The 20,456-nt window shown below is 30.7% G+C and overlaps 1 protein-coding gene across 1 annotated transcript in view; it reads left to right on the top strand.

Moving 5' to 3' along the window:
* The window catches only part of LOC113376308 (A disintegrin and metalloproteinase with thrombospondin motifs 9-like), a 490,112-nt gene that overhangs the window by 187,240 nt on the left and 282,416 nt on the right, over positions 1-20,456 (top strand). The window contains exon 2 of the mRNA XM_026616212.1: positions 11,042-11,065. Coding sequence (XP_026471997.1) covers positions 11,042-11,065 — 24 coding nt within the window. The remainder of the gene's footprint in view (positions 1-11,041; positions 11,066-20,456) is intronic.

Genomic DNA, 20,456 nt, shown 5'->3' with positions numbered 1-20,456 from the left:
CTCTTTCAAATGTCCGAATAAAACTCGAAAACGGCTGAATCGATTTGGACAGTCTTAGTCTTGAAAAATTCGTGCCAGTCCAGAGATGGTCGGAAAGGTGATATATTATTTCAAAATCGCGTAGAAACTTTACATTTTTAATTTGAAAATTTTTGTAGAAGCGTACCTTGAATAAAACAATGGACGGTGGCTAACACGTGAAATGTCAAACAATTTTGACAGATGATGTTCAATTACATTTAATAGGATGTTTTACGTGAATATTATTTATTATGAATAAATTGTAGTAAATAGTTTGGTTTGCAGTTTTATTTTATATAAAACGTTAGTAAACGGGCCGCAAGTGTTACTAGAAACTAAATATCAACTTTTTTGAAATGTTAATATGAAAATGCACTTTTTGGCATATTTTTCTCAAACACGGTGCTCTGATAGATCTAATTTGTATAATTGTTTACTCATTAGTATTTATAAAACATTTTCTAGGTTATATTATTTTTTATTTAAGTTATTTAAATTAAAAACCTAAATTTGGTATCGATCAAAGGGACATTTTGCCGAATAACATTTTTCCAGTTATAATTTCGTAGAATTTATCGAAGAATAGATAGTAATATATGAAGGTCCGAGGTTAAAAAGGTCCACCAGCGATGTGTCAAAAACCAGTAAAGTTAAGCATTGTTTAACAAGGAATTGAAAATTAGAGAGAAAAAATGTATAAGCAGCTATAACCTTGATTCTTATGACTTTGCTATCTGGATATAAACTGTAATCTTTGAAAATTCATAATAAAAGTATTTTCTTCCGTTGGCAGTTTTTTTAACATTAGTTAAAAGTGTAATTATTTTGTAAAATACCTTTAAAATTAAAATAAGACATTCAACCTGTTTGCCACCTGGCCGTTCCAAGTTAGGGTAATGGGGTTAAAAAGGTCTAGTAACAATTTTTTGAAGACAGCAAAAAAAAGCACATTTCTACAATGATGAGTAGTAGCTGGCAGTTTTACTGAACGTAGTCAGATAATTGTTCGTTTGAAATGTGTTATTTGTGATATGATTGGTTTGCTTTTCATAATATAGTTTATATATGCTCAAAGTCAAATTGGATCTTTGTGCCTCTCCCTGCTCTACTTCATACTTTTAATTAAATTTACTTCAATTCATCGAATGTTACTTGAAACTTTTCTATCTCTCTTCGCAGAAATTTGAAAATTTTGTATAAACTCAGTAGTATTATTTACAATTATACACAAAATCCTGAATCAAAAAAGAATCTGAAAAACTTGAAACGTAATCAATATGTCGAAAGACCAAAAATGACTTGGATTGGATTATACCATGTTTTCTATAGAAAGTGTATAAAACTTCCAGTTTGATTGTATTGATAAAACATAGACAAACTAATGGGGTTTATACCATTCAAACAACACATCCTTATACACCTAAAGTATTAATTTTTTTGATTCTCTAGAAATTGTTTAGAATATACCTTACTTAGCAAAACAACGTTTGTCGGGTCAGCTAGTATATATATATATATATATATATATATATATCTCAACAGGATCTTAAAAGAATTTCAGATATTTTTTGCCTTGATTGGACATGCAAACTGTATGCAAGCTACTGTCCCACCTATTGAGCTAGAATTATCAAAGTTGCAAAATATAATCTTGCCCAAATAAAATTAGTCATTAATTATTTCGATTGATACAAATCTTCCATGTACACATGAGGCAGACAGACCGAAGCCGAGTCAATTAAGAACGTGACGTCGTCGTCCTCTAGAAGTGACTTCTATTCCAGCTACTGATTTATTCAAGTGCTTCGATGACCGTAAGTGACAACCATCCGATGTTGTTTGTCCACAATTAGACAACTCTCGCGAAGTAGAGACCGAAATGGTACTTCGCAATAGATTGATTTGGTGACAATAATTCTGTTTGTCTTTGTTGTAAGTGGCCTACAGCCGCTCACAAGGTCGACACTTTAATAGATTTATGTAGATATTTGCATAAGTGTGAAATATAAACATAAAAGCACAAGCTAAGTAGTAATTTGTTGAAAAATGTTAATGTCTTTTAAAACAATATCTAATGATATGTTTTGTTGACTTACTTCTCATGAGGTGTACGATTGTACTTTGCAAGCATTAGTATACTCTTCTTAAAGCATTCTTGTGGAATTTAAAATTATTCAATATATAATTGTCCGTTACATGGGTGAAGTGTCTGCCTCATGTTCTCAAGAAAAATTTGTTCTCATCGAAATAAAGTGACTAATTTTTTTGGGTGAGATTACAGTTGCACAATTTTAATGAACAGTTTCCGTCATATAATATCAAGCAGTAGTGACACAAGTTAATTGACTCTGCTTCAATATTTTTGCCTTATGTGCACATGGAAGATTTATCGGTTTGCGATTACATTTTTGCAATATTTATAGCTGGGTAACTCAATAGTATTAAGAGTTTTGATCTGGCAACATCGAGGGTTCTGGTCGATTTTTCTTTTCGGACAACCTTATATCATGTGGCATCAGGTGACTCTAATTTGATGTGTCTCCTTCATGTTCTCAAGGAAGTTTTGTATTCATCCAAATAAAATGACTAATTTTATATGGGCAGGATTACAGTTTTGCAATTTTAATAAACACTTTTGATTTCTGCCTCAGACAACTTGATATCAGTTAATTGACCATGATTCGATATCAAGATGAATATCACATCTTTACCTAAAAATATCTACATTTTGAGTTCATGTGAAAATGCTTTTCGGGACTATGCTGGCTAACTTTATATTAGGGCTATCACATTTTTGCAAGTTTATCAATAATCTCAGTTGTAAGAGCTTACAAGGACAATGTTTCTGGTCCATTTATCGCCCTGGCCAACCTTATCAAACGGTGATATCAGCTCCGAATATGATTTTAAGTAATAATAACCTTTCAAAGCTTTGCTGTATTATTATAGATAGGAGGACTATTTGCATTGCCTTCAGAAGCAAGTCAGATATTTATCTCGATTAGTGAAGAAAATAGTCGTGTTCATAAAAATAATACACTTTGAATAAGCAATACACAAGACTTATATATTGTTGTGTATGTGTGATTAATTATAATAGAAAACTGATTGACGAGAGCAAAAACCTATTCAAAAGCATTAGCATATTTTTTTATTAATCAGTAATAATAAATATTATTTCGGGCTCTTGTTAAGCATTAAATTATCTCCAATACATTTAGAATGGCTCTGAATTTTATTAGTTTTCTTATAATTCTTGTCATTTTATTATCAATCAATATTCAATTTATTTTGCAGTAAATATTTATCAAACCACAAAGATGATTTTATGGGTAAAAATTCTTCAATAAAAAATTCAATTATCAATCGTTTTATTGCCCGAATAAATATGATCGAAGTTTATTTTATTACCTTATTTTCATTATAGCAAGATAAATAATATAATATTCATTATTTTTATAGTGTATATTTATTTTATATATTTATATCTCCGGCAACGTACAATGGTGCGATGACACCGACGTTTTGTTAGAAAGAATCGAGTGACATCACAGATTTATGTTTGAGGTCATTTAGCCTCAAAGAATTTCCTAGATTACATAATTGAATTATGTTACGTGTATCTGTTTCATGTTATTTCAAATAAATACTATTAACTTTCCGTAGGGTAATTTATAATAATCTCCCAAAAATCGAAAATGAAATTTTTTGCATATCTTTAAGTTTCAGGGGTTTCTGAGAACATTTTGGCATACCTTAGAAAAAATGGATGTGTGTGTCTGTGTGGATACAATTTTTCGTCGACGATTTCGGGTGTACGGAACTGATTTGAACGATTCCAAAAGAATCGATTTTTATTGATAAGGAGACGTGATGATTAGTTTTTGTCAAAAGTTGGTCCAGCTGTTTCGGAGATATGAAGCAATGAGTGCAGAAAATAGAAATCGAGTTTTTGAGAGAACGGAGCATTTCAATGATTCAAAGAACATTCAATTTACAATGATGGGGAGAAGTGGTGATTAGTTTAGGCAATGGCAGGTCCTGCCGTTTCGGAGATACGAAGCAAAGAGTGAAGAAAATAGATATAGAGTTTTTGAGAGAATGCACCATCCCATTTGAATGATCCAAAAAACATGATGGGAAGAAGTGGTGATTAGTTCTCGGCAAAGGCAGGTCCAGCCGTTTTGGAGAGACGGAGTTAAATGTGCAAAAAATGACAGTTTTTGAGAGCACTAAGCGCCCGTTTTGAATTATTCAAATTCAATTTTAAGGTATATAAGTGAGCTTTAGAACTTTAGCCAGCTAAAGTGATGTGATTAATGCCGGGTAAGGACCAGTTTAACTTGGAAATCAAGTACTGGGCTTACAACAAATCATTAGGAAATATTTTTCAAATTCTTCTACTATGTTTGACTTAACATTTAGCCATTTCTACTGGGAACCTTCCTGATATTTATCTAACACTTATAATTGTATACACACGCGAAATCTTACCTTAGCAAGTGGTCAGTGTCTTCACTCCGATATGCGAGACTCCCGTGTCAGAATATATGACGTAAGCATTTGCATATTAGACAAACAATACGCGTCGACGAGTCTGCGTTGGACAGATTCATAACCGCAAAAATAATTTGAATGGAAGAAATATTATGTTAGAAGAATATTAAACACTGGTAAAAAAATATATGAAATTTAAGTTGATTCGTTCTTTCGAACACCTGAACTGACTTAAGAAAATTAAACATGCACTTTTTGTCTTAACACTGTTGCGCACGCATATGTTGCGTGAGACCGTTTTCAATAACAACGCACCAAACGTAATAGGTGGATTCGCATTCATTGAACTTTAGTGTAATATTTTTAATAAAATAAAATGTTTAAATTGAAATAGAAATGGTTTATCTAATATTAAACGAATAAGAAAGTTTAGCACACAAGTTCAGGAATGTGTTTGTTAAGTGTGAAAATATATTAAATTAATGCTTAGAAAATTGTGTTTGAATTTAATTTTGATTCCTATTGATAGTAAGATGTGCTGATTAGTTTTTCGCAAAGGCAGGCCCAGCCGTTTCGGAGATACGGAGCAAAGAGTACTGAAAATAGAAATCGAGTTTTTGTGAGATCGGAGGATCTGATTTCAATGATCCAAAAAACATTCAGTTTGTAATGATGAGGAGAAGTGGTTATTAGTTTTGGGCAAAGACAAGTTCCAGTCGTTTCGGAAATACGGAGCTAAATGTGCAAAAAATTGCAGTTTTTAAGGGAACTAAAGATCCGATTTGAATGGTTCAAAAAACTTTTTGCTTATGTTGATGAAACGATTGCTTTTGAGTATTTTTTTTTTAATTAAAAAATTTTTTTTTAATTATTGAAAATAATTAGAATTTTAATTTTATTTCTGGCTAAAATCCTAAAGCTTTAACTTTGCAATTCAGTTTATATAATTCTTATACATATTACCCCATGTCCTTTATTTTAAATCCAATTGATTAAGTTCTGTTATTTTACTTTTTTGTAAACATAGATAAGTTACAGTATTTATAATAATTGAGAACATTTAATATTACTTATTATGATACTTATACTTGATTTACAAATATAATACATGTATATTCATTTGTTTTTTGAAACTTGCTAATGTTATCAGACAATCCAGATCATAAAAATATTAAAAAAATATTCTCTATTTGTCTTATCTATAAAGTTTTCCTTGTGGAAATTTTCTGTTAACTTTATTCTCTGAGATTTTTATAAAATATTTTTTATTTGATGTTACTATAATGTTGAGACCTTCTTGACTTAATTGTATTTAAATCTCAATTTAATTTAATAAATTTAACGAAATTTGAAAATTTATCAAATTTTATGTTAGCCGGTTGAATTTATTTTTGATGACTTGACTTGATCTTTAGCTATTTGCTAAAGTTTATTATGCAGATTATTGAGTTTTATGTAATTGTTTATACTGTCATAAATGTATATATATTTATCTCTATTATTATTTAAAATAGTATTATTAGCAGATCATAAATTTTAACTAGCTGTAAGTGGAATTCTGTCTTAAGGCAATTAAGGCATCGTGCCTCAAGGCAAATTGCTGGAACTTCCCGTACCAAAAATTATTATTTTTTTAAAAACGATTAACATTTTTGAAAAAAATTTACTTCGAAAAAATAAGATTTTTGACAAACAATTAGACAAAAATTACTTTTTTTTGAAAAAGAAAATTTTTTTTTTTTTTAATTTTTTTTTTTGGAAAAAATGTTTTCTTTATTTTGACATATTTTGAAAGATCTAAACTTTTTTTCAAAGCAATCGTACTGCTTTAACTGCATAAAGACGAAATATCAAACCGCGTAAGCGCCGCGTCGACGTCTAACGCGTAAACATTGGTACGGAACCCATAGGAATGTAAGCCAAAATTATACTTATTGTTAAAATCTCTATAAAATATCTCATAATTTGATGTGCATATGTCTAATGATCATTTTTGACCGCCAAATGGCATTTTTTTTTACTTTTTTCATTAGATCTCCGAGACCGCTGGACCTGCCTTTATGAAAATTTGATCGGTTCTTCACCTTATCAATACAAGTAAAATGTTTTTTGAATTATTAAAATCGGACGCTCCGTTCTCTTAAAAACTGAGTTACCGTTTTCGGCATTTTTTGCCCCGTATCTTCGGAACGGCTAGACCTGCCTTCGCCAAAAACTAATCAGCACGTCTCCTTATCAATACGAATCGAATGTTTTTTGAATTATTCAAATCGGTTGATCCGTGTTCCCGAAATCGTCGACGAAAATTTGTATCCGCACATACATACACACACGTACATACACACACACACACACACACACACACATACATCCATTTTTTCTAAGGTATGCCAAAATATTCAGAAACCTCTGAAACGTAAAGATATATAAAAATTTTCATTTTCGATTTTTTTGCAATTACTATAACTTACCCTACGGGAAGTTAATAAAGCTCACTAAAGAAAAGGTACTACTACTGACTAACTTTCTAAAAAAATTGAAATTGAATTTTAAACAAATTTTCAAGTCTCATATTTCAATTAATTGACAGAAAATCAATCTAAACGAGTTCAATTATTTTTATATTTAGAAATGCTACTCTGAGTTAATTCCAGAACGTTCCACAACTTTGCAGTGTTTAGTAAAATTGATAGATTATTTAATTTTATACAAATTTGCATTATTTCCTATGGTATTTGACTCACAATTTAAACGTTTTACAACAAATAAATGTATGAATGAATTATTCAACAATTCACAGATAAAGTAGTTTTAATCAATTATACTCACCTAATACAATACAATATAATTCCATAAGCTATTATGCTATGGCTTAACCCTAACAATATCTATTATATGCAATACTCCAAAATGAAAAAAATACCATGGCAGAAATAGTGATATATCTATTACTGGATTAGGCTGGCATTTCAATCATAAATGATATGGTGGGCATTTTAATGAGCAATGAAATATTATGTAAAAGTCACGCCATTTGATAAGGAGCATTCTATTAAAAATTCCTAGAACATCTGGTAGGCTGATGACTATGGGGACTCATTTATAAAAGAGTATCTGTGTACTTCTGGATTGACCTAAAACAACACACTTTATTCTGACTAATTAGTAAAATGCCGTTTGAAAATGTTACTACTTGTACTCTGTTTGACTTCTTGGTACTCGATAACATATCGTTTGCAAAAATAAAAGACATATAGTTTTGTCTAAGTTTTGTATAATGCAAATGTCTAATACATAAACGTTGTTAAGTAGTTTTGGAGATAATTAGAAAGTAGTTTGCAGTTCCAATTAAATGTTTGCTGGAGCTAACCAACGTTTTTTATCGAGCACAGGAAGTCATCAATTCTTGGACATAGTTTTCCATAAATTTCCAAATGAAAATTATTCTAATGATTTTTAAGATGATGCATGTTTCTACTGCATTTTTTGCTGCAACATACCTTATTTGCATATTCCATTTAATTAATAAACTAGCTGTAAGTGGAATTCTGTCTTAAGGCAATTAAGGCATCGTGCCTCAAGGCAAATTGCTGGAACTTCCCGTACCAAAAATTATTATTTTTTTAAAAACGATTAACATTTTTGAAAAAAAAATTACTTTGAAAAAATAAGATTTTTGAGAAACTATAAATTGGACAAAAAATTACTTTTTTTTGAAAAAAAATTTTTTTTTGTTTTTTTTTTGAAAAAAAAATTTTTCTTTATTTTGACATATTGTGGAAGATCTGAACTTTTTTTCAAAGCAATCGTACTGCTTTAACTGCATAGGGACAAAATATAAAGCGCGTAAGCGCCGCGTCGCTGTCTAACGCATAAGCATTGGTACGGAACCCATAGGAATGTTAACAAAATGTATACTTATTGTTAAAATCTCTATAAAATATCTGATAATTTGATGGGCATATGTCTAATGATCATTTTTGACCGCCAAATGGCTCATTTTTTTACTTTTTTCTCCATATCTCCGAAACCGCTAGACCTACCTTCATGAAAATTTTATCGATTTTTCATCTTGTCAATACAAGTGAAATGTTTTTTGAATTATTCAAATCGGACGCTCCGTTCTCTTAAAAACTGAGTTACCGTTTTCGGCACTTTTTGCCCCGTATCTTTGGAACGGCTAGACCTGACTTCGCCAAAAACTAATCAGCACGTCTCCTTATCAATACGAATCGAATGTTTTTTAAATTATTCAAATCGGTTGATCCGTGTTCCCGAAATCGTCGACGAAAATTTGTATCCGCACATACATACACACACGTACATACACACACACACACACACACACACACATACATCCATTTTTTCTAAGGTATGCCAAAATATTCAGAAACCTCTGAAACGTAAAGATATATAAAAATTTTCATTTTCGATTTTTTTGCAATTACTATAACTTACCCTACGGGAAGTTAATAAAGCTCACTAAAGAAAAGGTACTACTACTGACTAACTTTCTAAAAAAATTGAAATTGAATTTTAAACAAATTTTCAAGTCTCATATTTCAATTAATTGACAGAAAATCAATCTAAACGAGTTCAATTATTTTTATATTTAGAAATGCTACTCTGAGTTAATTCCAGAACGTTCCACAACTTTGCAGTGTTTAGTAAAATTGATAGATTATTTAATTTTATACAAATTTGCATTATTTCCTATGGTATTTGACTCACAATTTAAACGTTTTACAACAAATAAATGTATGAATGAATTATTCAACAATTCACAGATAAAGTAGTTTTAATCAATTATACTCACCTAATACAATACAATATAATTCCATAAGCTATTATGCTATGGCTTAACCCTAACAATATCTATTATATGCAATACTCCAAAATGAAAAAAATACCATGGCAGAAATAGTGATATATCTATTACTGGATTAGGCTGGCATTTCAATCATAAATGATATGGTGGGCATTTTAATGAGCAATGAAATATTATGTAAAAGTCACGCCATTTGATAAGGAGCATTCTATTAAAAATTCCTAGAACATCTGGTAGGCTGATGACTATGGGGACTCATTTATAAAAGAGTATCTGTGTACTTCTGGATTGACCTAAAACAACACACTTTATTCTGACTAATTAGTAAAATGCCGTTTGAAAATGTTACTACTTGTACTCTGTTTGACTTCTTGGTACTCGATAACATATCGTTTGCAAAAATAAAAGACATATAGTTTTGTCTAAGTTTTGTATAATGCAAATGTCTAATACATAAACGTTGTTAAGTAGTTTTGGAGATAATTAAAAAGTAGTTTGCAGTTCCAATTAAATGTTTGCTGGAGCTAACCAACGTTTTTTATCGAGCACAGGAAGTCATCAATTCTTGGACATAGTTTTCCATAAATTTCCAAATGAAAATTATTCTAATGATTTTTAAGATGATGCATGTTTCTACTGCATTTTTTGCTGCAACATACCTTATTTGCATATTCCATTTAATTAATAAACTAGCTGTAAGTGGAATTCTGTCTTAAGGCAATTAAGGCATCGTGCCTCAAGGCAAATTGCTGGAACTTCCCGTACCAAAAATTATTATTTTTTTAAAAACGATTAACATTTTTGAAAAAAAAATTACTTTGAAAAAATAAGATTTTTGAGAAACTATAAATTGGACAAAAAATTACTTTTTTTTGAAAAAAAATTTTTTTTTGTTTTTTTTTTGAAAAAAAAATTTTTCTTTATTTTGACATATTGTGGAAGATCTGAACTTTTTTTCAAAGCAATCGTACTGCTTTAACTGCATAGGGACAAAATATAAAGCGCGTAAGCGCCGCGTCGCTGTCTAACGCATAAGCATTGGTACGGAACCCATAGGAATGTTAACAAAATGTATACTTATTGTTAAAATCTCTATAAAATATCTGATAATTTGATGTGCATATGTCTAATGATCATTTTTGACCGCCAAATGGCTCATTTTTTTACTTTTTTCTCCATATCTCCGAAACCGCTAGACCTACCTTCATGAAAATTTTATCGATTTTTCATCTTGTCAATACAAGTGAAATGTTTTTTGAATTATTCAAATCGGACGCTCCGTTCTCTTAAAAACTGAGTTACCGTTTTCGGCATTTTTTGCCCCGTATCTTCGGAACGGCTAGACCTGCCTTCGCCAAAAACTAATCAGCACGTCTCCTTATCAATACGAATCGAATGTTTTTTAAATTATTCAAATCGGTTGATCCGTGTTCCCGAAATCGTCGACGAAAATTTGTATCCGCACATACATACACACACGTACATACACACACACACACACACACACACACATACATCCATTTTTTCTAAGGTATGCCAAAATGTTCAGAAACCTTTGAAACGTAAAGATATATAAAAATTTTCATTTTCGATTTTTTTGCGATTACTATAACTTGCCCTACGGGAAGTTAATTATATTGCCAGTCAAAGATTCTATTATTAATATATGTTTCTAATGCATTTTTTCTTTTCCAGGTAAACCCGATCAGCAGAGCACTGGTGAGTAATCCGTACTCCTTCATTTTAAAAAAAACCTCGTGTTTTATTATGGTCATTCTCATAAAATTCAATTTTTATTTACGTCGGTTCTTGACAAGTAGTGATTTATATTCAAGGCTCGCGCCATTCCAAGACACACTACGTGCTGTTCGTATTAAGGAACGCATTTTTTCTCTCACTGATCATCCGTCAGTAAATGCTATCATCGCATTCTTAAATAAAATTTTGATTTGTTTTTGTTTTCGTTGGCAACAACTTATCTTTAAGTTGCCTTTTAATGGCTGCGTTAATGGATAAGTCAGTTAGAAACGTATTATGGACCTTTTATTATGCGATTAAGACGTTTGTTCGGATTTATTGCATTACTCTGTTGCTAACTAGCTGAGTATTGCTAACATATCCTGGACATGATAGTTTGTTATGTTCATTTGTGGAGAGCATTAAAAAATTAATAAATAAATTCAGATATGTCATACACTTAATCCTTTTCTAATTCAGGCCAATACAATCTCATACTAATTTCGCAATAAAGCTATTTTCTTTTAAAAGACAACCCAACGGATAGTCTATCTATATTTGATATATTTTTATTAGAATTTTCCTAATATGTGTTTCTTTTATTAACTTCCCGTAGGGTAAGTTATAGTAATCGCAAAAAAATCGAAAATGAAAATTTTTGCATTTCTCGACGTTTCAAAGGTTTCTGAATATTTTGGCATACCTTAGAAAAAATGGATGTGTGTGTGTGTGTGTGTGTGTGTGTGTGTGCGTGTGTGTATGTATGTGCGGATACAAATTTTCGTCGACGATTTCGGGAACACCGATCAACCGATTTGAATAATTCAAAAAACATTCGATTCATATTGATAAGGAGACGTGCTGATTAGTTTTTGGCGAAGTCAGGTCTAGCCGTTCCGAAGATACGGGGCAAAAAGTGCCGAAAACGGTAACTCAGTTTTTAAGAGAACCGAGCGTCCGATTTTAATAATTCAAAAAACATTTTACTTGTATTGACAAGGTGAAAAACCGATCAAATTTTCATAAGGCAGGTCTAGCGGTTTCGGAGATCTAATGAAAAAAGTAAAAAAAAATGCCATTTGGCGGTCAAAAATGATCATTAGACATATGCACATCAAATTATCAGATATTTTTATAGAGATTTTAACAATAAGTATAATTTTGGTTTACATTCCTATGGGTTCCGTACCAATGTTTACGCGTTAGACGTCGACGCGGAGCTTACGCGGTTTGATATTTCGTCTTTATGCAGTTAAAGCAGTACGATTGCTTTAAAAAAAAGTTTAGATCTTTCAAAATATGTCAAAATAAAGAAAACATTTTTTTTTCAAAAAAAAATTAAAAAAAAAAAATTAAAAAATTTTTTTTTTTTCAAAAAAAAGTAATTTTTTGTCTAATTGTTTGTCAAAAATCTTATTTTTTCAAAGTAATTTTTTTCAAAAATGTTAATTGTTTTTAAAAAAATAATTTTTGGTACGGGAAGTTCCAGCAATTTGCCTTAAGGCACGATGCCTTAATTGCCTTAAGACAGAATTCCACTTACAGCTAGTTTGATGCAGCAATGCCGTAGAAGGTTTATTCTCACTTGAAAACAAAATTAAATATTCAAATACAAAATATTGTGAATTCACAATTTCATTATTATATGTTAAATTTTGTTCAGGCATTTCAAGACAAAATATAAGAAAAAATTATTATCCATTTTTAATTACTCTATTTTTTCATATGAATATTTAGCAATTCTTGTAGAAAACAAATATATGCTATATTTAATTTGTATGAACGTTAAGAAAACAAAACATTTTTTAATTTTAAAACTCTTACCGGCTCTTGGTCAATAAAGTTTGCGATCTGCAATAATGCTAAAGTTAATGTTTTTCTACACACCAGATATTGATAATAATCTTAGCATAGTTTATGCAAAAATCAATTGGCAATTTATCTAATTTTACGCAATATTGAATAAATAAATAATGTAATCCATTGATGAATATTCTGATAAATTAATTAACGAAATTGACTAATATGTACTAATAAATTTTGCGTTTTTGAAACTTTTTAATAATAGATTTGAAAATACATTACAGAAACAAAATCGACGTCTATCCTAACGAATTAGCCACCAAATAGTACACCAGATTAAAATGCAAATTACCTACTTACCTTATATAGTTATTTTTATATTATTTTTATTTTTGTTATTATTATAATATTTTTGTTTTGCTTTTGTTTTTGTATTTACAATTTTTGTTTCTTATATTTATAATTATTTTTGTATTAATAAATTTAAGTTTTTCATACTAATAAAAATGTTTTCCCTTCTTCTGTTGAAAATTTTTACTCATTCTTTTGTGTAAATAGATCGTAAAAAATATTTAAAATTAAAAAAAATTAATTTCTGAAAATACAACTTGACCTTAATATATTCAGAAAGCTTTGAAAATATTTTCATTGATCCACCGAAGCACCTACAATTTTTTATGAAATTTCTCGATCAATTATATCTATTTCTCGACCCGACTAAATGATACACATATAATAATTAAAAATATGTACTAATAAATATTGAATATAGGAGACTGGGTACGGTAGTGACAGTCGACATTACAGCTAAATTATTCTGATGTTGATGTAGGGTCCTAAGAGAGAAAGATGCAGTATGCTTGTTCGAACAAGTTTACATTATTCTCAAACGTTTTTGAGTTCAAGTAGATCGTAATAGCTTATAGAATATTTAGATTCTGATTGCTATTTAATTGTAAAAAAATCACTATTGTCTTGAGTCAGCATCCTGGAAGCGTGGACGGTTTTGACACTACACCTTTTCTTGAATGGCTTGATTTTATGACTAATCCATCGTATCTAAGGACAGTATTTCAGTATTTATAGACAAATGTTCAAATTTACTTTGCTCCCAGCTAACTGGTAAATTAACAAAATTATTGCTGATCAAAAAAAGTGCAAATGAGTGCTTTGGTGTAAATGTCGGGCATTACCAAGTCCATTTTGTTTTATCACTACCTTGTCACTTATTTGTTACATCGCATTAACGTTGCTCTTGAGATGATTATTCTAAAAATGTGAAAATCAAGTGAAAATTGCCTTTCTGGAAAAAGGAGCATTTCTGGAAAAATAATAAAGTATGTTAAATATGTCATGACTAGAAATATGGTCAACTACTGGGTTGCCTTCTAAACTGCTATTTAACCGTGCCCAGTTTTTCTTACATTTACAACAATAATAGAATTGTCAATTAATTGCATTAAATAAAAAAAACAACTTAAAATTAACATATTTAGAATGCCCTAAAAATATTTTAGTGATCCATCTCAGTAGTACTTACTAATTTCTCGAACCATAATCTTTCTCTTCCTGACTAAATGATACACATATCCGTCCATCAATTTCGGTTGCAGATAATTGGCGAAAGTCTGCCGATTACTTTGTAACAGTTTCCGACTTCGGATGTTGATGGGACGGTGCTTTGCGTAAAATTCGCCAAGTTCCGACAAACTCCATCATCTCATGTCGGCAGACGGCCTTGTGGTCTTGTCGACAAAGGTCGCCTTGTGCAGATAGTAAAGAATCAACCGTACAAACTAACACCAAGAAGCAGACACTGAATATATCACGAATACAATACTCTATGACGCGAGAAATAGGCGGAAAGCTGGTGCGAATAGATAGATAGATAATTTTTTTAATTTCTATAGATGAATGGGCAACTGAATCGATGTTTGAATTTATAGATGAATATAGAATTGATATTGATATTAGAAAGAATTGACTATATTTTAAAACTTACTTAAAATATATACTTTCAAATGTAAATATATACCTGTCATGTAAGGAGAGGTTTTCTTTTATTTGAACTCTCTCTTTTTAATTCGAATGGCATCTGACTAAAATACTAGTAGGACGCATGGCATCGTGCCTTAAGGCAAATTGCTCGAACTTCCTGTACCAAAAATTATTATTTTTTTAATTCGAAAAAATTAGATTTTTGAGAAACTACAAAACTTTTTGAAAAAAAAAATGTTTTCTTTATTTTGACATATTTTGGAAATTCTGATCTTTTTTCAAAGCAATCGTACTGCTTTAACTGCCGAAATGTCAAAGCGCGCAAGCGCCGCGTTGCCGTCTAACGGATGAACATTGGTACGGAACCCATAGGAAAGTAAACAAAATTTATACTTATTGTTGAAATCTCTAAAAAATATCTGATAATTTGATGTGCATATGTCTAATGATCATTTTGATCGCCAAATGGCTTTTTTTTTACTTTTTTCTTAGATCTCCGGAACCGCTAGACCTGCTTTTATGAAAATTTGATCAATTTTTCATCTTGTCAATGTAAATTGTGTCGTAAATGTTTTTTGAATTATTAAAATCGGACGCTCCGTTCTCTTAAAGATTGAATTACCATTTCTGGCACCTTTTGCCCCGTATCTTCGGAACGGCTAGGCCTACTTTCTCCAAAAACTAATCAGCACGTCTCCTTATCAATACGAATCGAATGTTTTTTGAATTATTCAAATCGGTTGATCGGTGTTCCCGAAATCGTCGACGAAATTTTGTACCCGCACACACACATACACACACTCAAACATACATCTATTTTTTTTAAGGTATGACAAAATACTCAGAAACCTTTGAAACGTAAAGATATATGAAAATTTTCATTTTCGATTTTTTTGTGATTACTATAACTTTCCTACGGGAAGTTAATAAATATTTTAATTATTTGCTTGTTATTTTATTAGACTAAATAGCACTATTAGTATACAATAAAAAGCATTTTCAGATCTGATTATCTGCTTTGTCAGAGAGCAATGTTTAGTGCCAGAGCACTTCTTTTGCCAATATTTATGTAACATAATATTTACAACTGACCCGAAAGGTCAATCAGTAAAACTAATGGCAAATAATTTAATTATTATTTTTATCAGCTGTTTTGACAATATTTCTTACTAAATAGCTTTTCAGAAATTTATTTGCAACGATATTTTCAAGTGAAAACCGATGGCACTACACCTTGACATCAGGCTGTCCGAGGTGGACGAACTACGGAAAATTGTAAATACAAAGAATTTCTATAGAAATATTCAAATAGTGAAAAACTACATAGGGGGCGTTTATCATGTTATCTATAAATTGACAAAATATCACACGCGAAAAAGAGAGGGGTCTAGTAAGATATCATGTTTATTTATTTTTCATCTAAACTTAAGAAAAATATCCGAAATAAAAAAAACTAAAATTTTACTATTTTTTCTAGGTAATAAAACTACACGTGATGTTGTGTGGGGGAGGGGGGTAATTTAAAATATGACCATGTATCACTAAGGAGAAAGTCCAAAAATCGATCACGTGATTAATGGACACCCCATAGTTGAATTTTATTTTATGTGGAGATTTTTTTTTCAATAATATCATGCAGTGTTCGTTTTATGTCAGAATTTTTGAATGAACAATTCATAATTGTGCATATATATTCGAATTTAGATTTATATTGCATAAAACTTTACAGTTATTATCTCTCATTTAATAGTGTTATAAAAGTAATGATAAAAATTTTAATATCTAAACAAATATTTTATAAAATCGTGTACTTTCGCCTACCTAAATATCTCTATCCAGGTGCACTGGCTTTCCGTCTATTTGTATTATATAGTCGTACGTACGGCGCGGGCGCGGCATGTGTTATGAGGCATTATAATATTATGTCAGCCCAGGGCGATTATCCGATGACATAAGCAATTACGTTCACACGGGAACTATAATCTCTCGTAATCTGCGTGCGCTAATGAAGTTGCTAATTCGATTCCGATCGACTGACGATTAACCCGAGTTCGAAACCAATCATAGGTGGAATGGACCAGAATGGGTTGATGTACTACTACTTTTGGATATTTGGATACGTTATAAAATACACAAAATTTTGATACTGGATTAAATTGCATTAACGAGCTTGTTACTGGATATTTTTGATGGTAATTTTATTACCTATCGGAACTAACAAGGTACCCCCAGGTTTTTTTTGTCTTGGATTTTGATGAAACTTTGCATGTTGATAGAGTTGATATAGGAGAGTAACCCCTTAAAATATCATATGACTAATATAATTTCAAAATTATGATTATGATAACACAGGCCTACAAAAAAATTAGTTTGGTGCATCAAATGTTAGAGCTGATTCTTATAGTATTTTTTGCGCTGATTTCAAATCTGCAAACCATTTTTTTATATCAGCTTAGTTTGGAACTTGGAAAAAAATTGCCGAAACCAGGTCCATTCTAAATCGTCACGGAAAAGAACTTTTCACAGTGTCAACTAATGTCCCAACTAAGGTCGAATGGGTCTTGTGAGTTTGTATGTAGGAGTTTGTATGTACGAGTAAGTTTGTATGTACGAGGCATATCTCATTAAAATAACATTCTGAATTGTATTACTGTTTTGTACTTTCATTCTTTATATATCATATATATATATATCATATCTTGAAAACTAAAGCTCATAGAAAAAAAACAATGTCATTTTTGAAATCAGCGCCCCAAATATACTTAAAAACAGCATTAAAATTGTTTGCATCATTTTCTTTGTTGGCCTGTGTAATTGATTAAAGATCAGAAAAGTTAGTGTTCCTCAAGTTATTGTAATGTACTACTGAGTTATTAGTAGGCAACCCAATGATTGTCTTCTCTATTTGTGCTGATTTTATTTTTTTATTAAAATGTAGTCCAGGTTGTCCTTTTCCAACTGTTATGATACTGTTCTGGACTTCATGAATTGATGTCCATAAGGCTTATTTCAACTTGGAAACATATTTATATTTTCAAGAAAAAAATAGATTTCGAACTAATGTCTTCAAGGTGACCATACGTCCTGGAATCATGGATTTACATTTTTAAATTTACAAAATCAAGAACTTATATTTCCAAGTTTACTAGTTCTTATACGTTTCTTTCCATAAAATGCTTTTATGGAAATATTTTAATAAATAGCACGACTTCAAATAGGCACAATAAAAGCGATATCTCTTGATATCTACTGCTAGATCTGAATTCGATTTGGTTGTAAGGCCGAGGGTCTTACCACTACATCACAAACGATCCCACAAATAATTTTGGAAATGATCTCAAGAATTATTAATATGTTTTTTACTATAAAGGAAACAATACTACAAAAGTGAGTTTTAAGGCGAAATGATAATATTTGAAGTATCCCCATTCTATGTAAACTTTTTCACCTAGAAGCTTTTATGGAGAGTTGTCCTATGGATTTCATACACCATCAGTAATTCTGGAATAGAATTGACTTTGGGTTGGATTTTCTGGAACACAAACAAAAGCTCTTTTCAGAAACGTTAATTTCAAAAACTCTAAATTAACAATATGAAAAACATGCCAAAAACTTTATGATAATAGTAATTAATACATATTAAAGCTCACCTGGAGTTATAGTCCTGGGTTTGTAAAGTTGCCACTAAAACAAAACTTATTTATGTTACCTTGATTTTTATGAACTATCATAATATATGATCGGACCATAACATTTATGATCCAAAGGATGAAATAATGAAATTAGAAAAAAATATTAAGATAATATTCATATTTTATACGAGATTGAAAATCTAAAAAAGAAAGAAATGTGTTCTTATATTATATTTTTTAACAGCTTCTTTAATGTTTATTATGTTTATTATGAAAAATTTCAAAGAACTATACTGTTGGGTCCCAAGTCTCAGCTATCTACTTACAATAACTTTCTGGTATATAAAGTAGTCTTGAAACCAATATGGATTACGGTCTTTCTCTCTAGGGTAGTGCAAGTCGAAACCAACATAAACATCCTACAGAGGTCACAGAACAAAATCCTTAAGAAAATTTTTGGAGGCACCTTAGTGCGTTCTATTTGGTTGATCCATCAAGACTGCAAAATATACAATAGCATCCCAGAAGTAGCGAAAAACCTGCTCTCTACAAAAAATATTATAGATTAAGAAGATTAAACGCATTAGATTTAGCATAGTTATATACACAATTAGATTTATAATTATTTTTGTATATTCTACGAATTTAAAATGACTACACTGAGTATAATTGAAAAATATTATTCTACACTTTTGTAATAATAATTATTGAATCCTCTCGGGGCAGCTGTAATTGAATGAAAATAAAAAAAAAAGTTTATTATAAACAAAGTTATGATTAGTTTGTATTTAATTTGATTGACTATAAGCTTAGCACGTCCTTACATAATTCATCAAGTACTTGCATCAATAAAAGGTAGACCTAGGTTATCGATCCACAATAAATATTTCTTTATTATTGAAGTATCACCAAGCGTTATCATTATTCATCAATCTTTTTGCCAAAGGTGACAGATGTCTAGATCTCCGTGTCCAGTGGCATTAGTATTATTTATTTTTATATCTGGTGATGACAGCCGTTATAGTTGGCATGAAGTAGCCGTAGGCACAATGAAACCTAAAACGCTTCTCGGTCCATTGGAAACGCATTAAGATCATATAAAAACACCGTTGATAAATCATAACTTCTAAAACGGCGCGAAGTCTCCGTTAATTGCTCGCTCGGAAAGGTTAGAGCGAAACGGCTGTTTAGCACCGTCGGCTTTTCTTCAATGGCGATAATTTCTCTGCTCTTCAGGTTCACGAAGGAATGACATTCGCCAGATATTGTGTGAACTTCAGCCATGGGGCAACGGACCCTAAAAGGAATGCGTTGTGTCATCAGATGGAGATTTACTCCATAAGGAAGCGTCGGGGTCTTTTCAAGACTCGGACATAACGTGGAATGGGGAATCTCAGGAGGTCCTGAAAAAAATGAGAGAAATGCCTTCCAAATGCACCGGTGCAGCCACTAAATATATAAATGATGTATGTATGTAGGTTGGGTCACATATTGTTAAAAGCTTAATAAACATTTCGTTCGTACTTTCCAAAAAGGGGTAATACAATCTCATCGTAAAATTTGCTTTACGAGAAGACATTAGATGTACTAAAAAAATTGTAGTAAAGAGTTTATTTTGTGTAATTTTCTTATTTCTATGAAGATAGATCGAATAATGAAAATGTATAACTGGTAAATATAATATTAGTCTTAAAAAGGTTAAGTGTTTTCTGAGTTTAAGCAGTTATTAAATTTTTAATATTGGTTAAGAATGTTTTCAAAAATATGGATGAATTTCTTACTTTTGAAATCATAGCACTTTTCTTCTAATTTTGACGAAACGGCTCGGCCGACCCTTTCAAGTGAATTGTCGGATTTGTCGTATCATAAAACTGACAAACGCGAGTTTCATATATTGGCAATTAAATTTTTGAAATCGGTGCAGCCTTTTTTTTTGACGA

The sequence above is a fragment of the Ctenocephalides felis genome, unplaced genomic scaffold, assembly GCF_003426905.1.
Source record: "Ctenocephalides felis isolate EL2017-DRISC unplaced genomic scaffold, ASM342690v1 CF-g0.4_SCAFFOLD_01886, whole genome shotgun sequence".
In the NCBI taxonomy this organism is placed as follows: Eukaryota; Metazoa; Arthropoda; class Insecta; order Siphonaptera; family Pulicidae; genus Ctenocephalides; species Ctenocephalides felis.
The sequence above is the reverse complement of the archived record's forward strand: the minus strand, read 5'-3'. Positions and strand labels throughout refer to the sequence as shown.